We start from the raw sequence: 23,760 nt of genomic DNA on the forward strand, positions 1-23,760 counted from the left end.
TACATGAATACTTGATACATAATTTCCTTAAAACTGCTCTATGGTGAAATAAAACTGTACCTAGTTGAAGAAAATGTATAGAATATTAACATGACAATTTCAATCCAGCTATTGCTACAGCTTCAAATTAATTGTGGCTATTTTGGGGGAAAAAACTGTGCAAAGCTTATGAGGGCCCCGTATATGAAAGACTTAATTTTTCAGCGGAGTCAAATCTACATTTGTCACAAGAGTTAAAATAGTGGCATTATAGTGTGAAAGCACTAGAAAATGCCATTTCTTATAACTCTTTTAAAACAGGTTGGAAATCATATAAAAATACTCAGTACCTTATATGTAATAATTAACAAAAATATTTCCATTGACTACTTCTTGTCCAAAGTGAGTAAGGACAAAAATAGAAATTCTTGTTGATTTATTATTTGATGATAAACTGCTGATAAGCTCCCGTTAGAAGTTTTTTAGACATTATACCAAGTTGTCTTGGTCTTGTGACACACACACACGTGCATTTTTTTTTCAAGTAAAGAAATGTTTAACAGATGTAAACTATTTATTGAATATTTGCCACCAAATATTGTTAAATACATTATCTTGCAGCATATCGCTTTCAAGTTAAAATGTCAGAAACAAACACCAATATTTACAATTCTTTTAAGGAATGTTATATAATGACACATTAAGGCGTAAATTCATTTGGCTTATAATTCTTAAAAGAATGATAATAGCAAAAGTGATGCAAAATCTTCAGTGTGAGATTATGATTAAGCTACATTTTACAAAAATATGGTGTAAGATGGCAATAATCCCATTCAACATCCTGGATTAGATCCCTTCAGGAGGGACTGATAATTTATACAGTCAAACTTTAAAATTTACAGATAAAGGCAGTTCAATACTGCCACTGAGAAGTACATCTCTTAACATATACAACTTTCAGGCCACAGTTTTGAAGGTCTGAAGTATTAAGTTGGTTTGATGAATTAGTCGGTTGGCACTTATGAACACATTTATTGCCCTGTTTAAAAAGAAAAGAATAAGCATTAATTTCAACCAAAAAAAAAATCACCCTTTAAGATTTATACTATTAACAGTAGCAATAAAATCAATTTAATAAGAAAAAAAAGACAAATTAGTACAGAGTATTAAAATTTTTATTCCAATTTAGGATTTCACAGCCTTGCATCATTTTAAACTAACTAGGAATTACTGCCCCCTGGTGGGTCTGACTGGCAATAAAGTATCGGAGGGCTGCTAATGATAGGTTAGCACCTCAACAACCCCAGTTCATTTATAGATGGAACAAGTTAACTGGCCAAAAGGAGGATTCAGATGTGGTCTCCAGCTGTGGCTTCATAGAAGTTAACAAGTAAAATCTAGCAAAGTATCATCTCAAAATCTTGTACATTAACAGGCATAATAAATACTCAAGAAAAAGTTAATTACTTCTAATCTGATTCATCCCAATCTTTTTTATCTCCTTAAAAAAAAAGGTAGAAATTCTAAACTACAAACTACTTTTACTATAAACATACTTTTAAAATAATCATGCAGTTTCAAAATCTGGGAGCTGACAACATATAAAAATACATTCTTTAAAATTGGCTTTGTGCTCCACCACATTCTCCTAACGGCTCATCTTCATGTGGCTGGAACAGAGAGCTGACACCCTATTCCCACTGTGGGGTCTTAACAGTCTTGTATCATATATAGCATGTACCTGCATCCTAGACATTTCTCAAAAGAGAGGGCCCAGGGGCCAGGCGCCATGGCTCACGCCTGTAATCCCAGCACTTTGGGAGGCCCAGGCAGGCGGATCACGAGGTCAGGAGTTGGATACCATCCTGGCCAACATGGTGAAACCTGGTCTCTACTAAAAATTGTGGTGGCAGGTAGCTGTAATCCCAGCTACTCGGGAGGCTGAGGCAGGAGAACTGCTTGAACCTGGGAGGCAGAGGTTGCAGTGAGCCAAGACTGTGCCACTGTACTCCAAATTGGGTGACAGAGCAAGACTCCATCTCAAAAAAAAAAAAAAAAAAAAAGAAGGCCCAGAAATAAATAGCTGAATCAATGCAAATCCATGGCTTAAAGATCAGGCTCTACCACTAATTTTCTGTTTTGAGGAGACATACAAAACTCACAGCACATTATTCATACACAAAGAACTGGAATCTTAAAAAGCTACCAAATGGAGAGAAAGTAGTAGCAAGGAGACTGAATTATCCATATTTGGAGTAAATAATTTCAAATTAATGAAAATTAGGCTCTAATGTCTACCTTTCAATGTGCTTATTCCATAATAGTAATTAAAATCAGAAATAATGATCCCATCATGTAAATTATTCTTTTAATATGTTTTTGGTTATTTGGGCTTAGCATAGATTAAAGTTTATTTTCAAAACACAACTGCCAGCTTATTAAGTCATCAAGGAGCATGTCCCTTAGACAAACCTATGTACGGAACATCACCATAAAACAATTAATAAAATTTAGCTCGATATCTCTAATTCACAATGTAAATATTTCAAGATGTTTGAACTGTTAAAAATTAACATGTTTGACTCTGAAAATTGAGTTCTACTTAATGTATTTTTATCATTTTTAAATATTACTATAATGTAATGATATGACATGAATATAGAGATCTTAAAACCTGGATAGTAGGGTGGGATGACTGAGGTCTCTATTTAGATTACTTTTCTGACTTTAATCAATGTTAAAAAATAATCTTGTTAAAAAAATTCTCACATTTGACTTGAAGTGCAAATAACTATGTGGCCGGCCTCTGCATCAGTTTACACATTGCATATATATATATATATATATATATATGCATGTATGTATGTTAAAATATATAAAATCTCTTGGTTTTTTATAGTGCATTACAACCAATTATATGTAAATTTAAAAATAATGTCCAATTTACATTTTAGTAAATTTCCTACTTTATAGAATGATGCTGTGAAAGCCTCTTACCAGGACAGTGAATCAAAACCTTTACAGCACTTTAAAAACATCTGGCGCACTTTTACGTAACATCTAAAGCCTGGCTCCACGCCCAGCCAACTGAATCAGAATCTCTGCAGGTGGGGCCTAGGCAATAAATTTTTTAAAAACTGGCCTCAAGTGACTCTAATGCATAGGAAGGATTGATAACTATTGCTTTAACTTTAGTACAGTAGTTCTCAACACACCTGTGATGTCAGTATCATCTGAAAATTTCTAAGAAATGCAAATTCTTGGGCTCCACCCTAGACCAAAGAAATCAAATTCTGGAAGCGTGACCCTTGAGCAATTTGCAATTTGTGCTGTAACAAGTTCTTCAGATGACTCTGATGCTACTAAAGTTTGAGAACCATTGTTTCAGGAGTGTATAAAGTAGACCAATACACTAAAAATGCTTTTTACATTTTTAAATGCTAAAAAAATAATAAAAATATTATCGGACAGGTAAAAATTATTTCAAGATACCGACATTTGAATTTTGTATAAAGTTTTATTAAAACACAGTCACACCTCCTTGCCTGTACTACAGGCTTGTTTCTGTACTACAACAGTAGAGACGAGGTGGATAATGGCAACAGGCCCACCAAATCTAACATATTTACTATCTGGCTCTTTTCAGAAAACATCTGATAACTTCTGCTCTAGAATGGAGTTATGGCTAGATTAGCGACCATTCATTTTCTATTTTTAATGGTCTGGCTTGATTACCAGTTGCCTGGAATACAAACAAAGTAAAAGGGCTTAATTTATATGGTTTTCTTATCATATAAAACAACATAATCTAATTTTAAAAGTAAAGGATAAATTATAGTACTTACTTGCCATCTTTAAAATACGTTTTCAGAGTATCACTGAAACTTTTGGAGTACTTTACAAATTCTTTCTTTTGGTGTTCAAGTGCCTACAGACATGAAATATAATAAGAAAAACATACTAAATAATCACAAAAGCCAAAGGCAAGGACAGGAGAGTACACAGAATATGGAATGATGGCATGATGCACTTTACATGAATATTACTAATAGGCAACAATTATTTATTAAATTATTATTAAATAATTGTTTAAATCATTTTTTTAAATAAGAAGGCATATTTAAATTCAAGGATAAACCAATGGTTAATGACACAAAACTATTTCCAATAATCAATCTTATGTTTAAATCGATAAAACAACTAGGCATAAACCAACATCTAGGGTGTCACCTAGGAAGGCTTCTACTAAACATACCCTGCGGTTCTGGTATTGATATTTCTTGAAGACATTATTCACTGTATCAAGGAGTTCTTTTATTGCACTAGCTATATCCCTGTTGGGAAAAGAATAAAGATTATCAGCTCCATTTGAAAGAAATTAAGTACACTCAATCTAATCACAGCACACAATTATCGTAAGTACAATCACTTCATCAAGAGCCAACCTCTTGGCTAGCTGGTTGCCATGGAGGTTTTAAGCCTGTATCCCTCTGTAATCCTAATTCTCTTGCATCACTAACCAAGGTTGCCAACCAACACCCACTTTCTCCAATCAATCACATTTCATTCAGCATTCCCTACTCAAATTTATAAAAGGATTACCATTACCTATGCCTGTCTTTTCCCATTTTAAAATTTTTCTTTCCTCTAGCTAACGTAGCTAAATTCAAGTTATCATATTCTCTACTTTTGTTATTTGAACAATAACAATTTTATGAAATTCTGCATTACATATACATATAACTCAATTCTGTATTTAACAACACTGATGCTAGATACCTATTAGTTTTGATGTTTAACATAAAACAGTTCCTCCTCAGAAAATATTCCTCCTCCTTTACTCTTTTATAGACACTTTTAGGTTCTACCCAGCCACCAAATATCCTCCTCTTTCAAACGCTTGCTGTCAGTCACTATTCCCCTTGGAAAATATATTTAAATTACTGGGAGAGACAACATCACAACATTCTTCTACTTTAACCTTTCCAGAAATCACTCTTTGACTACATAAGCATCAACACCTTCCTCCCATTTCTAAAGAAAGAAAAAGAAGAAATCAGTAATTCTCATTTGAGTTAACTGTTCTTCCTATCCATGCACCATTTTTTCTGAACTTTTTTGCCTTTATATCTAGCCCCTTTTGATTTCCATTCTAACCTCATAGCAATTTTTTTGTCAAACTGTAATGTGATTCTGCATTCTTAAATAGCCTCACATTCTCTAAGACAAACCTTCTTTTTCACATCCATTCGCTTAGCTGTTAGTCACTACAAAAACCTATTCAAATGCAACTGTGAGGAAATGAGTAAGATGTAAATCTGCACCATCCTAAACATAACATTTTATTACTATCATTAATTAAAAATGTCAGATTTCAGTTATTTCATATTGAAACATTTCAGCACTCTTATTTCAAGGGGAGAAAAACTTCAGTGTCCAGGTTTCTGTATGCATGTGTGTGTTTCCCAGCATATTTTTCAGTAAATAAGCATGTAGAAACTTTAAGAATTAAAAGCATACAGAGTTTTGATATAAACAAGTATTTTAGATTACTCTGAAGTAGTAATTACATTTTCATTAATTATTTCAATAACATTTTACTTATTACCTCTCTCAGGTCAAACATGTACTGGGCTGAAACCTGAAAACATTACGTATTCAAGTAGGACAATAAGTCTTACATAAATGTTGTCTGTCCAATTTTTTTTTTTTGCCTCTGGTTTAGTAACAGCAGTTTTTAATTAGATAACTATTCCTTCGTTTATGGCTTAAGCAAGTTGAATCTTTGTATATTGGTGTGATGGACATAAACCTACGACTGTTTAACAAAATGCTATCATAGGACTATTATGTGAGAAAAATTGCAGTTTCAACAAAAAAGGTAACTGTCTAAATGTGCAAGTTTCTCCAAATCCACAATGGAGTTATTTAAAATGGAATACAATGAAGCAAATTACACAGTGATCAGACAGAAGTTTGTTGCAGTCTCACTTTGTGGTATATTTCAGTATTCTGCTAAAGAGGAATAAAATGTGTTTTCAGGGGTAGTCATCAAGATGAACATATGTTTCATATACAATGACAATGGCTGTATTCTACAAGTCAAAAGAGTGAGTATGAAACATTTTGCTCCACACATCTAGAGAGACAAAAAGACGAGAGAAGAAGGGAAGGTTTTGCTGGACAAAAAAAGAGAGACCTGCTGATAAATATTGGAAATCTCTACTTTAAAAGGGGGTGGGGGACAAACAACTCTGCTGATGAGTCAGGTTTGAAAACCTGGGGCTAGGGTTTAATGCCTTATTGGAACAGAGCTTTACAGAGAACTCTGTCAACCAAGGCTGTTTATTCCTAAGCCTGGCCTTCTGTTTGGACACGAGAAAAAAGACTTAAATCCCTACCAAATCGTAGAAAAAAATGTTCTCTAGAAACAATCTGCAGCAAAGTATTTTCATTTATGGCACCAAGGTTTGCAACTAGGGAAGCTAAATACTATGAGCAGAAGGATAAAGAACTTAGCAGTTTGCACTAAGCTAACAGTAGTGCAGCTTTGCAAAACATACACTGAAAGACAAAGGCTTCAGATGAAACATAAACATAAATCTTATGAAAACTCCTAACTTAAAACAAATAAACCTGGCTAAATTTTGGCCTAAGAATACACAAATGCAGATTACAAACGGTAAATAAATACCTGGCTTTTTAATTTTGATCTATTAAAGCACGAGTCTCTACTAGTTGTCCATTAACTGAGATGTACTGGACTTCAAAAAATATAAATTAATTTTATAAAATATTTGCATAGCTCAAATGTAGTCAGACATTCACTGATCAACAGTCCTTTTAAAATATTTATTTGCTGGATCATTTTTCCTAATCAACTCCATTGACAGAAGTGGGGAAAACCCTCATTTCACAATGCTATTACAGCAGGCACTGCTGACTGTATGCTAGGTTCTGTGCTAGGGACTTCACGTACATCATTCCTTTGAATTCTCACAAGTCATTACTCTCATTTTCAGAGGCACAAACTAAAATGACAGAAGTTAAGCAACTTATATCTAAGGTTACACAGCTTAATGTGGGAATGGAGATTCAAACCTAGGTCTGCTAATATATTCAAAATTGAATATTTTTTAGCTGTCAGGAATCTTTTTTCTTATACTTTGATACGATCTATAGCATCACCTATAGTACTTGGTGTAATATGTCTGACATATGCTTATTGAAAAATGTTGCTAAAATGAACGAAGGGTTTAACTATCTTAGATTTAAGGGAAGTAAAATATTTGAGAAACAGCAACTGCACAATATGCTTTACCTGAAGGAGAAATCATTTTCTATTTTAGTGAAATTTTATTCACTAATTTGCCAATTAATAGTGGTAAGAGCATACATCAGAATGTACCAATATATGTCAGTGATACAAATAATTATACTTTAGCCTATCTATGCTATTCATATGTGGTTTAATTTTAGTCTCAGAAATTAACAAACAGATCAACAAACTTGCCAGGGCAAATTATCCCTCCTCAAATGGTTAAGAAGTAAATTTTCACTGCCATTACTCTTAATTCAATTGTGCTAAATGAGTATACTGTAGAAAACAGAACTGAAGTATTATAACCCCCTCATAAATGAAACAACACCTTAACGAAAGCCTGTCAATGACTACGGACAAGACTCTTAAGCTCAATTTCCTTATGACTAAATGTGCTGTTAATAATGTGGTTTTTAAACTGTAGCTCCCTAGAGTCACAGACGGTTTAGCAGAGATGTCTCAGAAGTCTGTAGGGAGAAAGAGGATGTCAAAGTGTCAGGATGAGGACTCTAGGCTGTATTTCGACCCCAGCTTCAACCACAAACATAAAATGCCAGTACGTGTTATCTTTCACACGTACTGGCATTTTATGTTAAGATATCCTTCATCACACTTCTTTCAAATGGCAGAAACTCCTTTTTCAATCACCAGACTAGATCAACATTATAAGTCTACAATTGGGAAATAGCAGTGAACACCTGGCATCAGATTGCCTGGGTTGAAATCCAGCTCTACCACTTACTAGGTAAGGTCTGTGACCCTACCGAACATTCTATGCCTGCTTCAATTTCCTCACTTGTTACTGGGTTGTTGTGATAGGTAAACATATGTAAAGTGATCAAAACAGTGCTTAGCATATAAGTCCTATATAACTGATTGCTATTAAGATGACATCAATTATGTAAACCTACTTTGACAATCTGAAGCAAAATCTGCAAATATTATATTTAAATGTCATATCTTCATAGAAATGTTATCACAGCTCATCAATGAGTACATGATTATCAAAGCAAATGAAAACTTACTAAATTATTTGAAAACTTTAGAAACAAATAGTCTAAAAACCAAGTTTGGGATCACTGACAATTTATTCTTTTACAGACCAAACATCTTTAACTATACAGGGCAAGTCTCCCTTAAATGAAATGCTTGAGACCAGAAATCTTTACACTTAGGGATGAGGTCCAAGACTAAACATGAAATTCATTTGTATTTCATAAAGCTGCATTCATAGATGCATGTATTTTGTGCAGACAACAAAGTCTTGATTGTGTTTTGACTACAACCTATCACATGGCATTAGATGTGGAATTTTCCGCTTACGGTGTCATGTCACGGTGCTCAAAAAGTTTCAGATTTTGGAGCATTGAGAATTTCTGATATTCAAATTAGGGATGCTCAACTTGTACCAGATTAAAAATAAAGCTCCATAAACAGCTGATTATCTTCCCCCTTCACATATTAAAAATAGAAAAGGACGTTGGGGCTGTTCTATAGGAAAGGTAAAATATAAAACCCTTAGTGTTTGTCCATTGTGACACAGATTTTAGCCATTTAATTAAAAGCCTTTTTCATATTCCTGGTCCTTAATTTTGTCAAAGAGGAGAGTCATTCCTTGATAGCTGGGTTGCATACCTATCACGAAACGTTATTTTCTATGGGACTTATGTTATCCATATGTACACAGAAAAATATTTTCATATATGGCACCAAGGTTTGCACCTAAGGAAGCTAAATAGTTGCATTCTCTCTTTATGTGACTCAAAACAGAGCATCCAAACTAGCTAGGTATCCAAACAAGCTAAAATAGCATTTCTCAATGTGAATTACAAAGAATACTATTTTCAAAAGATGAATGTTTTATTTTTCTTTCCTAATCGAGAGATTTTATCGGTTGTGTTGAGGATCAGTACACAGACATTTCAATTTGTACACAACATATGTACTGCAAAATCTAAAAAGACATGTATCATTCTTCTTCTTTAAAGTTATTCCAGTGACTTTCCACCTTACAAAGGAGGCAAAATTTCCTTAAAAATTTTGATAAGCTGTTACATACATCCCACCAAGTCACAATTTAATAGCATATACACTACATACTTCAATCTTTCACAGCACATTAACAAAGTTATTAGAAAAACATGACTACCATGGCCAAAGATGTTACACAGTGCACACACTTCTGACAAGGAGTGGTTTGCCCAAGGAAACAATTCTACTAAATACTAAACAATTCTACTAAAATACTAGAAAACAACATAAAGAGTAGTAGTAATTTAAGGACAGGTGTGGTGGCTCGCTCCTGTAATCCCAACACTTTGGGAAGCCAAGGCAGGAGGGTCAGTTGAGCTCAGAGGTTAGAGACCAGCCTGGGCGATGTAGGGAGATGTGGTCTCTACTAAGACACACACAAAAAATTAGCCTGGTGTGGTGGTGTACACCTGTAGTCCCAGCTACTCAGGAAGCTGAGGTGGAAGGAAGGACTGGTTGAGCCCAGGAGGTTGAGGGTGCAGTAAGCTATGATCACGCCACTGCAGTCCAGCCTGGGTGACAGAGTGAAGTAATTAAAAATGTTCAAGATATCAAATGCAGGACTGTGACTCCTTTGCCATTGAGTATGCTTTAAATTATGGGACATAAAAACCAACCACCCATGTATGCAATATTAAGCTGACACTCATAACAGTCAAGGCTTCTCATAATTCAATATCCAACATTATTTTCTGGTTGTACCAAAAAGTAACCAGCAAATTATTTCACCTTAAAAAAAAAAAAAAAAAAAAAAGCATTTACACCTAAAAAATGGGACGGGGTGGGATTCCTTCCTTAAATGTTTCCAGAGCTACTAAAAAACTTGCATTTAAAGCACAGTTGATAAAAACATTCCTCTGGATTTTTTAAGAAGGGAGACAAGGAACCACTGTTAAAAAAACATGGTATATGATATTAATCAGGGTGGGCTTCTTTCTCTCCTGCTTCAGAAGCTGGACTCTCTTCAGTTTGAGTTTCTCTGTTTTCTGCAGGTAAATCTTTATTCCTGGTTAGCCACTTTGGCCTGTTTTCACTTTGCTACTCTTTTCCCTTTTGTTTGCACTTTTTTGCCTAAAGATTTATCCTTTCCTGCTACCTTTCTGTGCTTCATTTCCACTACTGAAAAAGCAGGTTAGCTGACAGCCATGCCAATCTCCTTTTGGGCTCTTCCTTTTTCTTTTTTTTTTTTTTTTTTTTTTGAGACAGAGTTTCGCTCTTGTTACCCAGGCTGGAGTGCAATGGCACGATATCAGCTCACCGCAACCTCCGCCTCCTGGGTTCAGGCAATCTCCTGCCTCAACCTCCTGAGTAGCTGGGATTACAGGCACGCGCCACCATGCCCAGCTAATGTTTTGTATTTTTAGTAGAGATGGGGTTTCACCATGTTGACCAGGATGGTCTCGATCTCTTGACCTCATGATCCACCCGCCTCGGCCTCCCAAAGTACTGGGATTACAGGCTTGAGCCACCGCGCCCGGCTGGGCTATTCCTTTATTGCCCCTTTTGCTGGGCTGATCGTCCTCTTGGGCATACTGGAAGTTGGGAAGCCACACATTGGATGCATGTGGGCCCTGGCATGCATAGAGCCTTCATGAGGCTGGGCTGCCTGGCCGCTGTCACTCTTCCCACTTCCCAAGCTCCAGAAGATGAATATTAACATTTGTTACAAGTGACTCTCCTTAGGTTCTTCAAAGTTACTACTTATGTCTCAGCCTCTTCCAGAAAAAGACCTGTGCTAAATCTTTTTCTCCCAGCAATATCTACCTAAAGTTTCACCAAAACCGTGCATTGATAGTGACACTGGAAGTATTCCCAGCTTTCTTTGTTTTCTATCCACTGAGGCTGAAGAAAATTATCAGACTCTCTAGTTTAAAGATACTTATGTAGGGATTATGCTTTCACTCAATCCCCTGCCCTCTCACCCCTCACTGTACTCCAGAAGACAGTACCCCTGGTCTGAACTACTGCTCTAGGATGACCCTTCTTGTTGCTGCTCACCAGCCAGCCTCCTGGCCCCATGCATATTCTTGATCTTATTTCACCTATATCCCCCAAAGGCAGAGGCTCACTATTTAGTCAGCCTTAGAAAATGCTACTCATTCCTAAGTGTTCATTAGTTATCTTAACGACTTCTGTCATTTCCCAAATAACAATTTTGGTATCTCTTACTACCAATCTCTATGACATATCCAGTTTATGCGTTTATCTAACATTTACATTTTTCCATCATTTATGTAGTTCAAGCTACATTCCAGTTTAGACACGTCATTCATTCATTTTAAATATTCTAAAAAATGTTTTACCCTGAAACCAAATGCCATAAAGTTAATAAAATGCAGTATTTAAAAATTTGAGATTTTATTTCAAATCAGTATTTCAAGTTAATGTTATACCAAAATTTAAAAATGTAGAAGAGTAGTGCCTTGGAAGTACTTTTAAGAAAAGAAGAAACAAAACAAATAATTGCTTACTTGATTGTCTGCAGAAACCTCACTCTGTCATTGATCTCATCTGGGATCTTACTGAGAATTTGTTTAAGTGCTCGTGCCTTTTCGTTTAGGTCTTGGAATTCTGGCTCTGGTCGTTCAATCATATACTCTGATAAAATAAATATATAATAAAAAACATCCTGTGACTCTCTGCCAAATTCGTAACTAAGAGTTCCAACGTTGGTCAAAGGCAGGTGGGGGAGGAGAAAGGCCAGATAATCAGGAAAGACAAAGTTGCAAAGCAGAATTCATTAGCATTCAACTTGGTCCAGTAATAACAGCAGGGCTCCCTTCCAGTAAAATACCAGAAAATGAAATAATATTTTCAATTTGGGAAAAAAGGAAATCCCATGAAATCATTAAAAAAAAAAATAAGATTTAAAAGGGAGGCTTAAGTTCATTAGTGCTGTGACGTTACATTTCCCAAGGAAGCCTTAAATAACAATATTCATAACTAATGCCAAGGTAATATCCATTTGCCAATGAGAAAGATTAGCTTAAAAATCTAAAACCTCTATATTGAATATACATTGCTTCATTATATTAAACCCCCCAATAATCTAATAAAATCTTTTACACATTCTTGAAATCTCACTTAAAAACGAAAACCACCACCACCACAAATCCAACACAAGGGCTGCGATCATAGAAGAGCAATTGCAGAAAGGAGGTTCAACCAGAATTTACCAGATTCATTGTAGGCTTGGCAGCATTACAACTCTACCAATTAAATACATTATGATGTAATGGGGTACAAATGCTCAACTCTAAATAATGATAAGGGCTTTCTTATAATCATGGAATCAGTTAAAATACCTGGTTTTTGTTCTCCCTTAATAATTATGGGCTACTAAATGTCCACATTTTTCTAAATTAGTGGGAAAATTGCTACTAAACTTAAGTAAAAACAATGTCTAGTCATTTTTTTAAGTAAAAAAAAGAAAAGCAAAAAGAATGGGCATATTGTTCTCTTAAATCTGTGCTTGAAAAAAAGATGCTGTACTAAAGTTAATAAAACAAGCAAACAAGAACCTCATTATTTTCAAACTGTTTTTTGCTTAAAGTTGACACATTCCAAATAGCTTATCTTTTAGTAAAACTGAAACTCACCAAACATAAAGGAGGAAAAAAGTAAAGCATGTAGCATAAGCAAACTTCAAGTAATTAAATCTCACAAATATAAAAAACAAGAAAAAAAACTATTTTTCTATTTTATCTAGATTAGCCACCACTACCACCACCACCACCACAAGTGAAGGGAAGGGGGAAAAGCGCAGGGAAGTTAGATTTTTTAGCCAAATAATAATGATTTAGAGGAAATGCTATTCAACATTTGTAAAACTTAAACAAGGTTCTTCTTTCTGATACCTTCTACATCATCAGCTGCCATACGAAGAAGGGATTCCGTGAAGTTAACTTCTACACTTTTTTTCTCTAAAATTTTCATAATGATGTCTTGTGTCAGACCCGGATTTTCTTTTTCAGCCTATAATAAAGAGAAAACTAGTTTTGAAATATAGATAAGGAATCAACATTTTAAAGCCAAAGTTTAATTGTTTATTGGGAACTTCTTACACTGATAACTTATAAGGGCAGAAATCTTTGCAAAGCAGGTATCGTGATGGCATTCGCTAAAGGGCTGTTAGAGCTTGTGCACCTGGCTCTTTACTATCACTGAGGTTCCATTTTCCATTTGAACATAAAGAACTTAATATTTTCTACACCTTCTTTACACACTCTCTTGCACTTGAACTAATAACACAGAAATAAGGATTATATATGTTTTAGTAATCTATCAATTACTCTTCTCATTACTTTAAATATACGGAGGGTTTTTTACACTTTTTAAAAATTTGCTAATATTGTATGTAACTCAAGGACCAAGGAATAATCCATCTAGTATTTTGTATACTCTTTGCATTTATATTAAGAGAATGCCAGGAAAAATAAAAAAGGATTTATTCTGAAGGTTTTACTGAAGCTATATAATATTACCTTAACCATTTTCCCACACAATGATTTTCATTTCCTATTTTATTTTTGTAGCAAGTATATTTCCTTCACTGGTTTCTAGAACATCATTAAACCTTTTACTACCTTTTGAGCTTATTTCACTGAGTTTGCATTGGTTCTATGTTACTTAGACTCCCAAGACAATAAAATCTTCTAGCCATATCAAGACTGAGCATAGAGTTCTGTCCGAGTTTACCAAAGCCAGAGTTAATTTTCAGATTTCAGTTTTTCCCAAACTCAATAATCACACTTGATGTTTGTTTCCTTTAGGATGACTATCAATTTTAATTGTTATACTGATGATTTTCTTTCCTTTTTGCTCTAATATTAAACAGCAAATAGAAACACAATTTTCTATCTTAATCAGATGGCAACCTTTTTGTTACCCTATGTGTCAAGCACACTTAACCTCTGCCTCTTCAATTCCACTGATTATCACTGCAGATACAGTTTCCTTCTCTTTCTATTGCTCTTTCCATTAGCTTGTCTTGTTTCTCATTAGATCTCAAGTATCAAAAACTGAAGAGTTGTGGGATGAAATAAGAAAAGAAAATGCACGCATTTATCTCAATCCTGGGATCATTTTAAATGCTGTCAAATAATATTCAGGGAAAATCATTTTGATAGATGATTAATGACAATAAACTGTGTCTGACTGAATCCTGTTTCTTTTATAAACTATGTTGACTTTTCCTTACATTGATATATATTTAAGAAAGAATCTATTTTTTAACCAGGCATGGTGGGGTGTGGGTGTGGTCCTAGCTACTTGGGTGGCTGAGGTGGGAGGACTGCTTGAGCCCAGGAGTTCAAGGCTGCAGTGAGCTGTGATCACGCCACTGCACTCCAGCCTGTGATTAAGAATAAGAACTCGTTTTAAACAAACAAACTACTTTTTTTAAAAAAGGAGTTTCCTTTAAAAGATGTCCAAATATGGCTTAAGATGTGTTGTTATAGCATTAACGTGGTGAACTGCCACAAAGTAACATATAGTGTAGCATTTGGTAACAATACTTTATCTCCTCTAAAAAGCAATAAATCTACCTACATAATGAATTATCTTGCATAGGTGGGGGGCATTGTCTATGTGCTTGTAGGGAATGACAAAAGAAAAACATCTCTCTGATTAAGTTTATAATAAACTACTGAAAGGTTTAAATGCTAAAAGTCTGAGAATAAAGTTTTCAATACCAATTCAGTCTGGGACCCCAAAATGCTAAAGCTAGATCATTACAGAAGTCTCACAGATGTCCTTAACTTTCTCAGTTTTCAGTGCCCTTAGTGTCAAGAGATATACCTCACAGTGCTGTTTATTAAATAATTAGGTCCAAATAACTTATTAAGTACTACATCCTAACTACTCAGCCTTTAAAAAAAAAATACACATAAATTGAAAGAAAAATATTTTACTTCATTCTTAAATAACCACGGTCACTTATTACTGGCATGTGTGTCCCTATTGGGCACTTCACAATTTCTCAAACACTGGACTTAGATTGGACCTTGCCACTCTCATTTCCTCTTGCACACACATTTTTTTCTGTTATTTTTGTTAGATCATAGCACAGGACAAGAAATCCAGCATCTCAATGACCTACCACCATTGAAAGCAATGTAGAACAATCTAATATGCTGAACTGCGATCCACCTCAAGCTAGGAGTCCACGCAGTGTCAAACAGATGTTGAGTATCACTGTACACCTGCAAAATTTTAAAATACTTCGTGGTATCCCTCTGAATTTGCTATGGGCCACCAGGTACCTCAGTACATAGTTTGGAAGGAGTAGTCTTAGTACCTGCTGGCTAAAGACCTGGTTAAGCTAATTCTTATTTTAATAGCTTGAATTTTTAATGACTCTAATCACCTCCATGTGAGCAGTTCATCTCTCCAGCAAACAAAACGAATAGATATACTCTTAAATCAAAGAGACAATCTACACCTCTAGATTTTCTTCCAGAATACACTCTAATGGGTGTTTAATCTTTGTAAAGAACCCAGCTGTAGTAGAAAAATAACCTGAAGGGCAGCAACATACACTCTTGTGGATCAGTGATTCTCAACCTGGAAGAGAGACAACCTGTTGGAAGCTCTTAAAGACATAAGGGAGAGAGAGAATCAAGCAGAATATAGCTAAAGCTTGAAGAAGTGGTTTTAACTGCGCAGGTTCACTTACATGCAGTTACTTTTCAACAAATATATAGAACAATTTTTTTGGAGATCAGCAACAATTTGAGAAAATTTACAAACTGAGTGGCCTCTAAATAGTGAAAAGAATAACAAAAACATACGTTATGAATGCATAAAATATAGGTATCTACTAGTCTATTTTAGTATCTACTATCAAAATATATACAAAATTATTAAAAAGTTAAAAGTTAAAACTCACAAACACAGACCATACATGGTGCTATTTGCAGTTAAAAGAAATATACACAACTGTACAGATGCAATATTAAATCACAACTGCACAAAATTAACTGTAATACATATGTATATGTAATAAGTTTGAAGCCACCTCCTATTGCTATTGCAGTGAGTTCAAGTATTAGTAAGTATATGATTAAAACACTGTGTGACTCTAATAATCTCCATGTGAGCAGTTCATCTCTCCAGCAAACTGCACATCCCAATACAAAGTAATACCTCCCAGGTCTCACATTTTTTTTTTTCCCATCATGTTCAGTGCAAAATGCTCTAAACCTGGAATAACACCACGGGAACCAACAAAGTGCCACTAGTGATGCTGGAAGTGCGCTCATGCAGCAAAGACATGACATGACAAGAAGGTGAACTGCGTGATACTGAATTGCCTGAATCCAGCCTAAGGATCACTGCAAAGGAAAAAAAAAAAAAGGAAATTCACGAAATGAAGCAATTGCTGCAGCTACATCAACAGGTAGGAAAACTTTGCATGTTTTGTGAAATACCTTTTTGTCTCTTGTTGAAAATGCAGCTTTTATGTGGGTACAGGATTATCTATAAGAAAGGCATACCTACAGAATGTAATATGATTCAAGAAAAGGCAAAGTCATTCTATGACAAAGCAAAAGGAAAAGTCTAAAGCTGAAGAATTTAATGCCAGCCAAGGATAGTTTGATAACTTTAGAAAGAGGTTTCATTTAAAAAATGTCAAGATAACAGGAGTAACAGGAGAAGCAGATTCTGCTGATAAGCAGCAGCAAGTAAGTCCCCACACACCATTATGAGAATCTTTAAGGAAAAAGGATATCTGTCTGAATCAAAGGTTTTTAATACAGATCAAAGTGTCCTATTCTGAAGAAAAAAAAGAGCCACAAAGAATATTAGTAAGGCAGATAAGTGAGTTCCAGAATTTAAGGCAGGAAGGGATAGGTCAACTCTTTTGTGCAAATGAAGTTTGGTTTATAATCAGGACTGCCCTTATTTACAATTCTGCTAAACCCTGGAGCCTTGAAGGGAAAAGAAAAATACCAGCTGCCAGTTTTGTGGTCATACAAGACGACCTAGACAAAGAGAACCCTTGCTCTAGACTGGTGCCATCAATGCTTTGTTCCTGAAGTTAGAAAGCACCTTGGCAGTAAGGGGTGGTCTTTAAAAGTTCTTCTGACTGTATGTATTTATCTATAGAGATACCTATATTATCTATATATAGAGAGAGAGATAGATAGATATCAGAGATGTCTACACACACACACACACACACACACACACACACACACACACACACTTAATTAGATACAAGGTCTTGCTATGTTGCCTAGGCTGGTCTTGAACTTCTGGCCTCTAGCCTCACACTTCCGCCTCCAAAAGTGCTAGGATTACAAGCCTCTGCGACTAGCCTTTCTTTATTATTATTTTTAAAAATTCATCTGATATTGGATAATGTCCCTTGCCTCCCAGAACCCCAATGAGATACTGAAGGTGTCAAAGTGGCCTTCTTGTCCCAAAACCCCATACCTCTAAATCAGACTCTACATCTGAGGATTGTAAGAACTTTTAAGGCTCACTATACAAGGAACCATAAAGCCTCTATGGAAAGGGACGTTAACAATCCTTGGTAGAAAGAATATCAGGTAAGTCCGGAAGGATTACACAACTGATGGTATCATTGCTATAGAAAAACCTATGGAGCCTAAAACAATAAATTTCTGCTAGAGAAAACTGTGTCCACATGTTGTGCATGACTCCACAGGATTTACAACAGAGCCACGGAAATCATGAAAGAGATTGCAGATACCATAAAAATGGTAGAGAATGAAGGGTTTCAAGATATGAATATAAGAGGAATTTAAGAGTAAATAGACAATGAGAAAGAAGGAGTGCCAGAAAACAAATGGACATCAGATAATCCAGCAGAAGAATTCTGTTTATTCAAGGTTGCTTTATGATAGACCCTTCTATGATACGAGCACTGAAGCTAAAGCAAATGTTGGAAGATTGGTACTGTATGGAAACATTTTTTGAGAAATGACAAAGCAAGTAAGTCAGAAATTAAAGTTATACTAAGTGTGCCTGCCTCTCTTGCCTCCCCATCCACCGCCTCTACTTCTGCCATCCCTGAGCTCGCAAGACCAACCCCTTCTCTTCTTCCTCCTCCTCAGCCTATTTAATGTGAAGACAAGGATGCAGACCTTTACAATGATCCACTTCTACTTAATGAATAATAAATATATTTTCTCTTCCTCATGATTTTCTTAATAACATTATCTTTTCTCTAACTTAAGAACACAGTATACAATATATAAGATACACAAAATACATGTTAATCGACTGTTCCTGCTACCAGCAAGATGTTCTAGTCAACAGTAGGCTTTTTTAGTAGTTAAGTTTTTTGGGAGTCAAAACTTATATTCAAATTTTCAACTGTGCAGGGGATTGGCACCTCTAACCTCCACATTGTTCAAAGGTCAACTGCATATATATTAAAATATTCAGTAGTATTATCTTGGGAAAAAACAATTTTAATCCTCTTTTTCTTCCAAAAGTATGATAAAAATTGTTGTTGTGGACCAATAATTGGAAGTATGAATATAAAAGATTTTATGACTGGTGAGGTTTCTTTCATAATTTTTCCAAAATTGTAATTTAAAAAATATAAACATCTTTGTTTTTAACATGTCTTCCTTCAATTTCATTTGAAATTTAACAAATTAAATGTGATAATTAAAAATACATCAGTGCAATAAAAAAAAAAAATACATCGATGCAAAGTTAGCTAATTTGTTTTCTTCCAAAATAAATAACATATGCCATGGACAATAAACTTTATCCATGGATCAAACCATATCTATCACGGTCACATAATTTGTGCTTAAGCATTAAATCATTAGCTTGTATGTTAGAATGTTACAAGAAAAACCCTCATAAAATTTATTATTTTATCTTATGAATGACATTGAAGATATTATCTACTCCATCAGACAGGGTCTTCTCTCTGATCCTGGTATTAGAAAAGCTGAAAACTTGACTTTTGTCTAAGCAACACTATACTGTACAGATTACTTTTCCTTCTTTTGGCCACAAAGATACTTGAGATAGCATCATGCACCCCTAATGATCAAATATGCCATTCCAAAACCAAACCAACACTCAAAGAAGAAAACAACAACGACAATAAAAAAATGATTATGGTGTTGCTTCACTAACCCAATGATTTGGGGGATGCAATTTAATGAAGCTACTAAATGTATATACACTCACCTTGAACCATAAGATATTAAATCAAAAAAGCTCTAGCCTAACATATATAATATAGATGATTGTGATAATATGAGATATCTAGTGGCATTACCTGTGCTATCAGCAAAGAGTGGTATCAATAAACTTTTGTAACATGAAAGAATCAAGCTGAATGGATTTATAGTTTCAACTCCAATTAAAATATAAATGTATTCCACATTAAAACATTACAATACTTTACCTAAAACACAGGTTATTTAAGCTGCTGACAGGAAGGAACACAAAAATTAATGTTTTGGGCACCATGATATATATCTGGGATGGAGGACCAGATGAAAGTTTTACATTAAAGAATACATTCAACATGTACGGTAAGTCTCTGAAGTAGGGCTGTACAACAGAAATGTAGTAGCAGCAACCTATGTAATTTTAAGTGGCCACATTAAAAAAACAGGAGAAAGACACAGGTAAAATTATTTTAATCATACATCCAAAAGATTATCAACATGTAATCATTATAAAATACTTATTACTAAGCTAGTTTACTTTTTCCTTATATGAAGTCTTCAAAATCTGTGTATTTTAACTTGGAACATATCTTGATATGAACTAGTCTTATTTTAAATGCTCAAAAGCAACATGTGGCTAGTGATAATCCACTGAACAGCTCAGGTCTAAAGACAATGAAAAAATTAATTTTGAGTGACTTAACTGTATATACTCAAAGTATACTTAATTCACCATATTTGAAGGTATTATTTTCCTGTTGAAAAATATTTGTTAGACTCATGTTCTATAATTAAACAATAGAAAGAATACCTTCTCAAGTTAAACTTTTACAAATACTTTTAAATCTTCACTTTATTTTGAGACAGGGTCTTGCTCCGTCACCCAGGCTGGATCACAGTGGCACGATCATGGCTCACTGTAGCCTCAAACTCCTGGGCTCTAGCAGTCCTCCTGCCTTATCCTCCTAAGTAGCATGAACAACAGGTACACATCACCATGCCTGGCTAATATTTTCATTTTCTGCAGATATGGGGTCTCGCTCTACTGCCCAGGCTGGTCTTGAGCTCCAGGCCTCAACCTCTCAAAGTGCTGAGATGACAGGGATGAGCCACCATGCCCAGCCATGTAAGTTTTCAAAAGGTCAAAAAAAAAAAAAACCCTCAAAAATATAATCTACAATTAATGAGATAACACTCTGAAAAAGTCAGTTTCAAAGGCACAAAGTGATAAAAAGATGAAATAAATGCTAATGATATAGCATTTGTTCTAGTTTATCTTCTGGAAGTGTTTTAAGCTTTATCGAACATAGTAAAAGAGGCATAAGATGGCTAAAAAGGGTTTCACTAAAAGAAAAACTGGCAACCATCACGTACTTATATTTACAAATAATGCACACTTTAATAATCATAAATTATTTGCACCTCACCTTAATGAAAGCGGCTCTCAGTGTCTGAGCTGCAGATAGATTTACTCGTTCTAGCTGCAATAAAAATTTAAAATCATTATGAATATCAACTTTATTGGGAAAGCACATTTCTGAGATTCCATTCTGTAGCAATCACATGACTACATTAAACATTTAATCAACAAACATCCTTGTTAATAATTGCACATCACCATAATTCTCCAATTAGGGTATCAAACATTTTCAATGAAAACCATGAAAAATTTTAAGTCCTTAATTTTTTATAAAAAAATTAAGAGCAATCCAAATGCTTTCAATTTTTATATCAAATATGTGAGATTTATAATTTCAAAAGATTAACATCCTTACTACACACATCAATTCAGTTTTCAGAGAACTAAAGGCAAAGAATTTCATAAAAATAATTCCATTTGTAAAGAGTTAACCGCAAGACTTAAAAAAAAAAAAATCTAGTTAAATTCTGATTTTTTCAGTCCTTAAGGATTGAGATAGTTAACTCAATAAAATTCAATTGTATTTATTTTTTATTAGGGACAATATTAAATTAGAAACAATGTAACCTATATAGATTTTTACCAAGCAGAATATTTCTACACAAATCTTATGAACATATATTATGCAATAAAGTCTTCCCTTGAGAAAACAAAAATGTAAGTTTTGCTTTAGAAATCACACACACCCCTCTGTATGGGATCTCTAACACTTTAAATCAATTTATTTTCTAAACAAGAAGTTACAAATGCTAAGAACCATATCTCCCTACAAATTATTCACCTTAAGCACAAAGCAAAAGCAACAGAATCTGACAAGGTAGTTCATCCACCAAAAAACAACAAACCATTTAGCTTAATATTTAACATGACTTCTAACCAATCTTGTAAAATCTAATATTGCCTCAGTGGGTAAAAACGAAGGCATAAAAAGCCCAGTAAACAAATGTAGAAAGAAATAACTACATAAGTATTTCATAATTAACAAAGATATGTTTCCAAAAAATGGAGAAAGTTTCCTACTTCAAAGTAATTACCGTAATTATAGTGAATACTAACAAGATTAAAATAACAATATAGCTCATTAGATCTCAAGTTCTTATGCGAGAGAGGCAGAGACAGACATTAAAAAAATGAATATTTCCACTCTGATAGGAACCATTTCCTTACTAAGGTTTACACCACACTCTGACCTCTTTTAAAAAGGTCTGAGTCAGCTGTATGCCTTCAAGTATCAACAATATTAGTTCATTCTGTACTGCCCTGAATGGTATGTTAAAGGATCTAGACAAGTAAAAGTCCCCAGAAAAGTTCATGAAGAGCTTAACAAGACTATCTGAGATAGTTATCAACAACTCTAGATTTCTACCTTAACAACAACGACAAAGTCACAGGAAGCTCATACATACACTAAATCAAAAAAATCTGTGAGCTCAGAAGCACTGCACCGAAATTCTGCTGGAAGCCATTTGCAGATACACTGCAGTCATGCATCGCTTAATGATGGGGATGGATACGTTTAGAGAAACATGTCATCAGGTGATTTCAACATTATGTGAACATCACAAAATGTACTGACATAAACCTATAGGGACAGCCTACCACACACCTAGGCTATATGATGTTGTCTACTGTGCCTAGGCTACAAACCTGTTACGTTTACTGAACTGACTACTATAGGCAACTGCAAGACAATGTTAAGTATTTGTGTATGTAAACAAAAAGAGGTAATGTGTTGCACTACAATGAACAATGGCTTTAACATCACTAGGTGAGAGGAATTTTTCAGCTCAATTATAATTTTATGGGACAACCATCATATATGCCATCCATCCACCACTGACTGAAATGTTATGTGGCACATGACTGCATATACCCAAAGGCCTTACAATAAAGCCAAAAGGCTTTCTTACTCATATGGTATTGATATATCCACGGTGTCCAAAACAGTACCAGGCACCTACCTACTGTTTGAACTGAATTTAATCTCTCATCCATAAATTTAACTGACCTGTTCTTAAGTCTATCTGTAATTTCAGCCTATACTACTTAGGTAGCAAGATTATGTTGTCTTCTTCTCCATTTTATAAAGGAAGAAACTCAGTTTGACACTAAATCCTGTAAACAAGCCTGACTTCCTGTACTCACTCTTCCAGATTGAAGCCATTGAATCTCTTCAACGCTGCTTCTTTAAGGACCAACACATTATTGAGTTCCTACCATGTACTTGAGTTCCTACATGTACAACATGAAGAAGCTATATGAAAAGTGGAGTGACAGCCATCAGTTAAAACAGAAAGAAGTCTTTATAAACATGGGATTTGAACTGGTCTTTAAAAAGTGTGTTGTGGCCTCTTAAAATCATCCTCCTGGGAAGTTCTCCCACTTAGAAGTTTCTTTAGGGTTGGTAACACATGGGATGTCATGATTTCATGTAAATTTAGGAAAGAAAAGGATTTCCATTTTGTTTCCAGTCTCTTGAGAGTCCAGCAGTTTTTGAACTTTAAGGTAACAGTCTTCGTCTACGGCATCTTTAAAGAATAAACACAATAACCTTCTTGGTAGTGACTGATAGTGCATACACTGTATTTTGGGTCCACTGAAGGAGGAATATATGACTGCACCTTGTATTAATGGATACTGGGACACAGAGAGGCTGCTTGGGCCTCAGTTATACAGTATGTCCACGTAACCAGTAAAGGAGTGAGAGAAAATAAGAGCATCAGAGTGAGAGAAAAGGTATGTAACACACTTCATCTCTCCTAAAAGGGAAGGAAAAGTACCTCCTGAAGCACATTCGGAGACAACGGATAGGCTGGGTGAGCCTAACAGGAGGTCTCACC

The 23,760-nt window shown here is 34.8% G+C and overlaps 1 protein-coding gene across 3 annotated transcripts in view; it reads right to left on the minus strand.

The window, feature by feature from the left end:
- Positions 1 to 532: 532 nt before the first annotated feature.
- The window catches only part of PDCD10 (programmed cell death 10), a 59,290-nt gene continuing 36,062 nt past the window's right edge, over positions 533 to 23,760 (minus strand). For all 3 annotated transcript variants that reach the window (XM_017503277.2, XM_017503278.2, XM_017503280.2), the window contains 6 exons: positions 20,928 to 20,981; positions 13,189 to 13,306; positions 11,803 to 11,929; positions 4,235 to 4,313; positions 3,825 to 3,907; positions 533 to 1,018 (listed from right to left, as the gene is read on the minus strand). In XM_017503277.2, the coding sequence (XP_017358766.1) occupies positions 937 to 1,018; positions 3,825 to 3,907; positions 4,235 to 4,313; positions 11,803 to 11,929; positions 13,189 to 13,306; positions 20,928 to 20,981 (543 nt within the window). In that variant the 3' untranslated portion in view covers positions 533 to 936. The remainder of the gene's footprint in view (positions 1,019 to 3,824; positions 3,908 to 4,234; positions 4,314 to 11,802; positions 11,930 to 13,188; positions 13,307 to 20,927; positions 20,982 to 23,760) is intronic.

This window comes from Cebus imitator, unplaced genomic scaffold, assembly GCF_001604975.1.
Source record: "Cebus imitator isolate Cc_AM_T3 unplaced genomic scaffold, Cebus_imitator-1.0 Scaffold308, whole genome shotgun sequence".
NCBI lineage: Eukaryota > Metazoa > Chordata > Mammalia > Primates > Cebidae > Cebus > Cebus imitator.